The 8851-nt window shown below is 42.2% G+C and overlaps 1 protein-coding gene across 12 annotated transcripts in view; it reads right to left on the reverse strand.

Annotated features, from left to right (window-relative positions):
* Positions 1-8851, reverse strand: part of EPRS1 (glutamyl-prolyl-tRNA synthetase 1) — a 1752234-nt gene that overhangs the window by 1644222 nt on the left and 99161 nt on the right. For all 12 annotated transcript variants that reach the window (XM_044061601.1, XM_044061548.1, XM_044061611.1 and 9 more), the window contains exon 2: positions 8673-8757. In XM_044061601.1, coding sequence (XP_043917536.1) covers positions 8673-8757 — 85 coding nt within the window. The remainder of the gene's footprint in view (positions 1-8672; positions 8758-8851) is intronic.

Here is an 8851-nt window from a genome sequence, read left to right on the forward strand (position 1 = left end):
AGTGCCAGCAGTGACACACTGCACAAGAGAGGGTGTTGGCATGGCCAGTCTGTTACAATCAGAATTGTCCTCGGTTTGTTCTGTTTCATCTTTAGTAGTACCTTGGAGAGGAGAGGCAGAGGAGGAAAGGCATAAAGAGATACATTCTTCCAGGTGAAGGACAGGGCATCCACTTTCCAAGCTTGTTTGTGGGGAGTCCTTGTGCAGAATTTGTCCAATTGGTAGTTCTGGGGGGAGGCAAACAGGTCTATATCTGGGCTCCCCCATTTGTTTCTCAAAATGTTGAATGTCTTTGGCTCCATTTTCCACTCGTGTGGGTCCATGAGATTTCCTCTTAATTGGTCTGCCAGTGTATTTAGCTTTCCTGGCAGGAATTGAGCCTGTAGGTGCATTTGGTAGCTCAAGGCTGTGTTCCACAGAGCCATGGCTAGTCTGCAGAGAGGGTATGAGTGCCCCCCCCCCATGCTTGTTTATGTACCGCATAACAGTGGTGCTGTCCGTCTTTACCATTAACTGTCCTGGAAGAATGTGGTCCTTGAAGGCTGTCAGAGCATTCTGTACAGCTAACATTTCTTCTTGACTGATATGCAGGTGCATTTGACTTGGGTTCCATTTGCCCTGAATGCACTTCCCTGCCAAGTGAGCCCCCCCCCCCCCCATGCATAGTCTGATGTGTCTGTTAGGGTTTGGGCGGCTGGGGGTAGAGTGAAAGGCAGTCCCTTATTTTGGTGGCAGGCCTCTGCCCACCAAAGGAACTCTATCTATAGGCAAGGTATGATAGGAATCATTGCTTCTAGATCCTGAGAATGTTGACACCATAGGCTTTTTAGATACCACTGCAGTTTCCTCATATGCAGTCTTGCATATGGAATTAGGAGAATGCAGGAGGCCATGAACCGCAAGGCTTGCAGTATTTGTCTTGCAGATAGCAGGGTCTTTGTGGCCATTAGTTTGAAGTAAACTGCTAAATGAACTCGTTTCTCTGGCGTGAGGAAAGCCATCTGGGAAGTTGTGTTCAAGCTTGCTACCAGGAATACAATTTGTTGGCAGGGTACCAGATGTGATTTATTTTCGTTTATGGTGTACCGAAGAGAAGTTAACACCTTCTGTACAAATGCCAGATGATTCAAAAGTATGTCCTGGCTTTCTGCCTGAATTAGACAATCGTCCAGGTATGGGTATATTTGAATATTTCTTTGCCTGCAAAATGCAATGACTGGAGCTAGGCTAGGCACTTTGTGAATACCCTGGGCGCAGTACATAAGCCAAAGGGCACTGCAGAGAACTGATAGTGCATGTAGCCTGCTTTGAAGCTTAGATATCTTCTGCAAAATTCCCTGATTGGGAAGTGCAGGTAGGCTTCCTTTAAATCCAGTGTTGCCAACCAGGCATCCTTGCCTAGCATATGAAGCAACTGGTGAAGAGTTAACATCTTGAATTTTGGGATCACCAAAAAAGTTTTTAGGATAGAGAGATCCAGGATAGGATGCCAGGAGTTGCCTTTTCTGGGCACCAGGAAAAGTCTCGAGTAGAAATCTTATCCCCTTTCCTCTTCTGGGACAGTTTGAATAGCCCTTATACTTAGAGAGAGAACTTGCTTTTGAGCCTCTGCCCCCTGATTTGGGGGTAGATCTGGCCAACCGTTTGGGGTTGGTAAAGTGTGGAAGTGGAATCTGTATCCTTGGGAAACTATATTTAAAACCAATTTGTCCTGGGTAATGAGTTCCCAGTTTTTTTTGCCTGCAGAGCAATCTTTCCCCCTAAAAGAGCAGTCAGTTGTGAAGGGCTTGGAAGTTTTAAAGTTAAGTCATTGAGACCGTTTACCATAGTGGGGAGTCTTACTACTCCCTGTTTGGAAGTGGGAGCCCCCCAGTACATAGTCCTGTGCGTACCTTGGGACTGGAGCCTGGGTGTTCTGCTGGTTCTGGGTTTGGACTGAAGGCCTGGAAGAGACAGGAAATGACCAATTCTTAGAGGGCCAATGCCTACTAAATCTTGGAGGCTGTACTTGCAGGAAATCTTTAACAGTCTGCATAGATTTAGCTTTTTCCTCCATCTTTTTAAGTACTTTTTCTGCTTTGCTGCCAAACAGGTGGTCCTGGTTTAAGGGAGCATCCAGCAATTTAGCTTTAACATGATCAGGCAAAGATTGCTCCTTAAGCCAAGCATGCCTTCTAAGTACAGTCCCAGTGACAGGAGCCCTGCAAGATGTTTCTAGTAAATCAAAACCACATTGCAAAGTATGTTTTCCAACTTCTATAGACCACAACGTAAAGAGCTCACAGTTGAATGAATACCACACAGAACCGACCAGTGAAAAAAATAGTTCTTTTTTTTATTAAAAATACACGTTAAATCTCGCTCTACCACCTCGACTGTAAACAGCCTTTTAACAGATTACAATCACATAAGTAAAAACACAGCATTTTATACTTTTTGCATTAAATGGATTACTTCATTAATAAAACCAATTAATTAACAATTACTGAAATTCCATTACACCAAACACTTCCAAGTGCATTCTTGATTTAACCCTCTAGGGCACATAGTATCAAACTTTAAAATTAACATTGTTTCTTTCTTTCTAAATACATTTTTATATGTTGCTCTACCATTAATTCATTAGTTTCTACTTTTTCCAAAACAGTTGCTTGTAACCCCTCCGGGTTACTGCTATGAAATTCTTTAAAATGAACTGCCACTGGACTAGTTGATTTACTTTTTCTTATATCTCTGGATGTGTTCTTTGAGTCTGCATGAAAACTGCCTTTTACTTTCCCCAACATAATTTTTTTTACATGGACATTTTAAGCAATATATAATTTTCTCTGGGTTGCAACCATAAATGCCTCGTAACTTGGAACTTTTTTCCATTAATATCTGTGAATTCTTTGTTTTCCCAACTTGTTTAGCAGAATGCATTAAATCCTGTAAAGCCTTATTTTCAGCACAGTCAGGAATCAACATTATTTTCTGTTTAAGCAATCCAATAATATGCTGATGACATATGAAACTGGCAGTTTAAGGCCCTAATGGCCAAGGTTGCAGAAGTGTATACCTTCTTACCCCATCTATCCAGCACCCTGAAATCTCCATCAGAGGGGGTAGGATTTGTGGCAGTAGTAGCCTTAATGCCTTTGAGTCCCTGTGAAATGGTCTCAGGATCCGCAGTAGGATTTTTAAAGAGGAACTTGTGAGAGTCAGGAATCCTGTAATATCAATCTGGTTTTCTGGGAGCAGGAGGTAAGGAGTCAGGGGCCAAGCTAGATTCCGAAAAGGCAACATCAACATTGTCCAGTACAGGGGGGATAGCTAAAGGCCGATGTTGAGGCAGGAATAAGAAATCCCTAAAGCCTCTTTTTAGAATCAGAGTAATCCTGGCTTTCCCAGCAAAAATGCTCCCAAGAGTATGCAAGGTTTCACCAAAAGAGAAATCCTCTGGAGGGGAAGCAGAGGGAATAGTGTCCTCTGCATCAGAATCCTCATAGGTAGATAAGGGTAAATCCTGGTCATCAGAGGAAACAGAAATTTTAGAATCCTGATCAGAAGAATCAGAAGAAAATTCAGTCCTAGGTCTCTTAGAGGGGGAAGGTTGGCTTTCCCTGATTAAAGTAATAAGGTCTTCAGCCATTCTTATAATTTGTTTTTTTGGGCATAGAGGCCTGACCATGCGGTCTGGGCATCGGTTTTCTAGGCATGGATCGAGTTTTAGGCCTTGAAGAAGAAGATGGCGTCAGTTTAATACGCAAGTCAGTAGACCTGAATACACCCTCAGAAGCCAGTGCCTGCACAGTGGCTCCGGACCATCCAAGGTAGAGACATCTGCAGGTTTCACAGTTGAAGCATCTCGCGGCATACCGGACTCCAAATGGGTCTCAGTAGAGGCCTTCGAATCCGAAGTAGCGGGTATCAGGGGCTGCGAAAGCGCTTCACTGAATACTGGCGAACTGGCGACTAGCTTAGGAGAAGCGTCGTCCGCAGCTTTGGACCTAGGCGGCCTTGTCTCTGTCTATCTTAGCATGTTTTCGGAATGTCTGTAGTCGGGTGGCTTACCGAAGCCATATCAGGGTAATTGAACAGAGTACCAAAATATTTACAAGTGTAAATATACAGACAAGGAATAATTTGTTGTTTAAATAAGGCACAAAACCGACAGCGGGGTACGTCGTGGTCTGGGCCTAGGCAAGGAATACAGTACGAATGAAAATCTTTGAGGTATTTGCTTTCCACAAGAAATACAATTATTGACTTTTACTGACATCGGTTTAGAGCAAGAAAAAGTTTCCCCAACGGGGTACTTGGCTTTAGTTGAAGACTTCGGTTCTGAAACTCTAAAACAAAATTTTTAGGAGTCGGCCAACCGGCACTTGCGAACTGCTTCTGCTTCGGGCACCACACGGCAAGAAAGACTGATGTAATGGCATCGCCTGCATGCTTTATACCCCTGACTACCGGACATCATAGAAGATGAGACAGCAATCAACGCAGGACCCAGGACTTTGATAATCAGGTCAACTGAGGGCTACTGCAAGCAGATAACCCAAATGTAATGACTGCAACAGTGAAACATGAACATCTACAAGGGTTGAAGGAAATATGTTTCTAGGACTTCAGAAAGACAGCAAAACAGGTGGAGTTGAAGAATGGCAGTATCTGAAAACAGCATGTCTGAAGACTAGAGAACAGATATGTGCCCAAGCTAGGTATGGAAATAAGGCATATTTAAGGAAAACTGGAGGAGGAATGCATCTGACTTACTGTCCTGACTACAACCCTCAAAACACAAGATCCACTAGCTGTTCTGGCCTGGTGGATGGAGGATAGAAATGAGTGCAAATCACCACTGTCTTGTCCATCTTGGAGCAAAGACAGTCTTACCTGTTGCAATGTGCCAACATCTACTTCAGATAAAAAGAGGTGGATGACATACAGCACTACAGGCTGTGGATGTGTGCTTAGATATACCCAGCAGTAGCTTTCATCAGACATGGGCAGGAATGCAAATATCCACAGAAGAAAGCAGAGCAGGCTCCCATGAACAGCTGCTTTTGGGGGGGGGGGGTACATCACAAAATTGAAATACGGCAGTGTCGTTGTGTACAGGGATAAAGCCCTAACTAAGGCCCAAGTGACTTGGGCTTGATTAACAGTTTGGGACATCTTAGGCACTGGCAGGAAGGGAGGGATGGCCATGCCCATTCTGGAGGGGGTTTTCATCTCGACATTCCCCATGTATGATCACGTGAAGGAAAGGGGTGGAGAGGTTATGGTCCAAGAAAGGGAAGGGGTGAACATTAGTTAAGCTGTTATGGCGGCAGAGCAACATGCCAGCACATCCACACTGCACACTGGCCCTTTGGGTATTTCAGAAGAATGCAGGGGGAAACAATGCTAGTGTTAGGTGAAACATGTCCGTGGCAACATTTGACTAGCAGTCCCAGGATGCCTTAAGCATCTTGTTGCACCTATCAGATTGAACCCGGAGGAAACCAGGAAGAATAGGTAGACCACACAATGGAGGGAGGCACCAGGATGCATGTGATGGTTAGCTGCATGGGAGGAAACTACAAAGTACAATTCACAACTGCCTACAGTAAACAGCACCATGAGCTGCTTTCAGCCCCTATGAGGTGGAACAAATATCAGTACTGACAGCAACTTGATGGCTGCATGCACAGGGAGACAGAACAAGAATGACAAAAAAAAAGCTCTGTAATGTTTTCCTAGTTTTACAGTGATATCAGTAACTGCTTTGTTTACCTGGAGGGCAAAATTTAAGTGATCCATAATAGAACACGGTGGTTTAGAATTACCTAATTTGAAGTGATATTTTACAGTATACAGTTAAGGCTCATATACATAACATAAGCAGAAAGTTACAATTCATGTGGAAAGGGGTGATGAAGCAGGGAAAATTCAAGAAATAAGGAAATAGTAGAATTCTGGATGCAGATCCTTAAGGAAAAATAACATCCATATACAATATTGTATTTATAAAGTAGAGGAAAGTATCTGAAAGTAACTAAGCCAACACAAGAATGGAGAAAGATTCTGCCAATAGGGAAGACTGCACTCAGTGGTACACAGAATAGACAAGTGGGGGCTGGAATTTCCTGGAGAAAACTGGCAAAGGACTCAAGGCATTGGGACCAAATAACTAGGAAGGGAATGGTAAAAGAAAGAGAAGAAGCCAAGAAGACATTTGGACTGCAGATGTACACAATAACTATAGGAATGAGAGGAGGTTAGAAAAGATTGGGAAGAGACTGGATAAGCATTTCACAAGGAAACAATGGGAGGACATGTGTATTGCTCCCAAATTTGCAACAAAGTCCAGAAGATTCAAGATTTTGCGTGGAAGTGTTTACACAGGTATTTTTATATCCCAAGCAGACAAAAAGAATTTTCCCTAGGCTAGATGGTAAATACTGGAGATGTGATGGGGAAGAAAAAAGTATTCAGGAACATATGTTTTGGGAGTATAATGAGTGGGCTGACGTTAACAATTCCCTACAAGGTACTGTGTCAGAAATACTGATTGAGCAAACGGGTGTAACTATTTTTTGAGCAGGGCTACATTATCTGAAATACCTCCTGGTGGTTGCCTAAAAAGCAATTATTAGACAATGACAATCAAAAGTCTAAACCAACTGCATTTGAAGTAGCGAATATTGCAGCAAAGATAAAAGAAGTGGAAGTGAGATCTATAGAAAACGGTAAGAGCATATATTACATAGAAAAATGGAAACCGTGGGAATACACGCAGAATAATATTTTGGAAGAGTAAGATTTAAAGGAAGGCAGGAACTGATCAATTTATATAATGGTGGATTGATAATTGTATAAATGTGAACACGTTAATGTGTTTTTTTTTCTTGTATATAAAATGTACAAGTGCCTATGTCTTAATGATTAGTTCTTGTAGGTCTACAGTGACTAAAATGATTTTTGGAAAAGACTTTTAACCTCCCAGATGGACAACTGGCTTTTGCAATGAGATGTGGTAGAGAAACAAGAAATCAATCCATAATCCTAGCTAATTACTCTCCCTACTTATGTATCCACAAAGATGTACAGCTTCTACTGACCTCCTCCTCCTTGTTTAGAAAAGGGGGAGAGTAACATTAAAAAACATTAAATACAGCTCTGGTAAAGTGCCCTTTTGCCACCTTGGGATTTCAGGTTACAATGGTAATTGAAACTACTGCCCAAGCCTGGCCTTGTGAAAATTGCAAGCTCATGGGACTGCTGTTGGTAACATTGTCTGTTGCTGCATTTTGTAGTGGGATACAGTTTTCTCTACTGGTACCCAGTGATGTCTTCTGTACAAATGGAAGGATGCTCCCCAGCAGAGGGGCTGTCTCTTTTCTTTCACAGCCTTGCAGTAATCAATTCCTGCCCATAACTCCAACAGCCCTATAAACAGGAGGATTCATAAAGGTAGTTATGACATAGTCATCAAAAATCAAGCAGATCCATAACTGCAAGCATAAGGTCACATTAGACCCTACTGCACAACTGACAGTATTTGTGGTGTCAAGTGCTATTTGTGCTATAAGCAAATTCACTGTGAAAAAAATAAGTCTTCTATATGAGCTTTGATGCACTGTTTTTCACCAGAATCAGCAACTTTTAACAGCTTTGTCCATTAGCCTGTGCTAAGAATACAGAATGTACATTTGGGTATTGCAACATCTTCTTCATATGGGTTGAGGAAGCAAATATCAAATACCCCAAGTAATCCAGTGTCCTGGACTTCCTCTCTGAAGGATGGACTGCCAGCGCCTGTGGCAAAGGATTAAGCTTTGGTGCATCTGCAGCTACACTCTGATTGGTATGCGAGTTCCCAAGCCAAAATGCACAGTTGCCAAGCAGATGAAAAATTCTACCCGTTTTAAACAAGACACACAAAAGTGTATTACAGTGAACTCAGTTTGCTCCACTAGATATCCCTAAAAGGTGTCTATGAAGGGTAGAAACACCTACGGGGTTCAGGATGGTGCTTTGCATACTGGTTGCAGACATCCTTGAAAAGTAGGTGATGTCTTCTATAGGGACCCTCCCTTATGTCACACAGCCTTAAGGATTTCCTGAAATTATAAGTCTTCAGTAGAAAAGAGAGACAAGACAGCAAAGACAGTACCATTAAAGGTCAAGGAAACTTTTACTTGAGCTCCAAAAGTCATACCTCTCAAATGTCCAGAACTTTGCAGAAAGTCCAAATCTTTGACTCTGTTTTGATCTGTTCCTGATAATGTTACGTTTTCAGGGCAAATTATTGAGTAATGAAGGCACTAAGCAATTAAGGACATTTGAGTTTCAGACTTCAAGTCCTTCATAAAATACATGCTAATATAGAGCCTATTATTCTAGCAGCTTTCTAATTTTTGAGAGAAATATCTAAAATCTGTCCCTGTTTTGGGGTCTATGTCTTTCTTTGTCCAGAATTTTTGCATTAAGATGTTGAGAGGAGAGAGGGAAGCCTGAAGGCCAGTGCCAGGAATGCCAGGTAGAAATCATAATGTATGGGCAAGGGATGAGGTTTTGAGAAGGCCATATCTTTCTGTATACCATTATATATAAAAACCAAACAAGAAATTATTTCACCCACTATGGACCAGTAATGACAGCCATAGGTAATACATGAAAACTGGGATCACAGAGTTACTTACTCAGATACACACAGAGCGTTCTCCTTGCCCTCTTCTACAGACACATCAAGGACATCCTTCAAGTGTTCCACAGTCAGCAAAGCCCCTGAAACAGAACAGAGTTGAAAGTGAGTAGCACTGTGACAAACCAATAACACTCCTACTTGAAAAATTAACAGATATATGGCGCATCTTCCTAG

The sequence above is a fragment of the Protopterus annectens genome, chromosome 1.part0 (genome assembly GCF_019279795.1).
Source record: "Protopterus annectens isolate FY-2018-M chromosome 1.part0, PAN1.0, whole genome shotgun sequence".
NCBI lineage: Eukaryota > Metazoa > Chordata > Ceratodontiformes > Protopteridae > Protopterus > Protopterus annectens.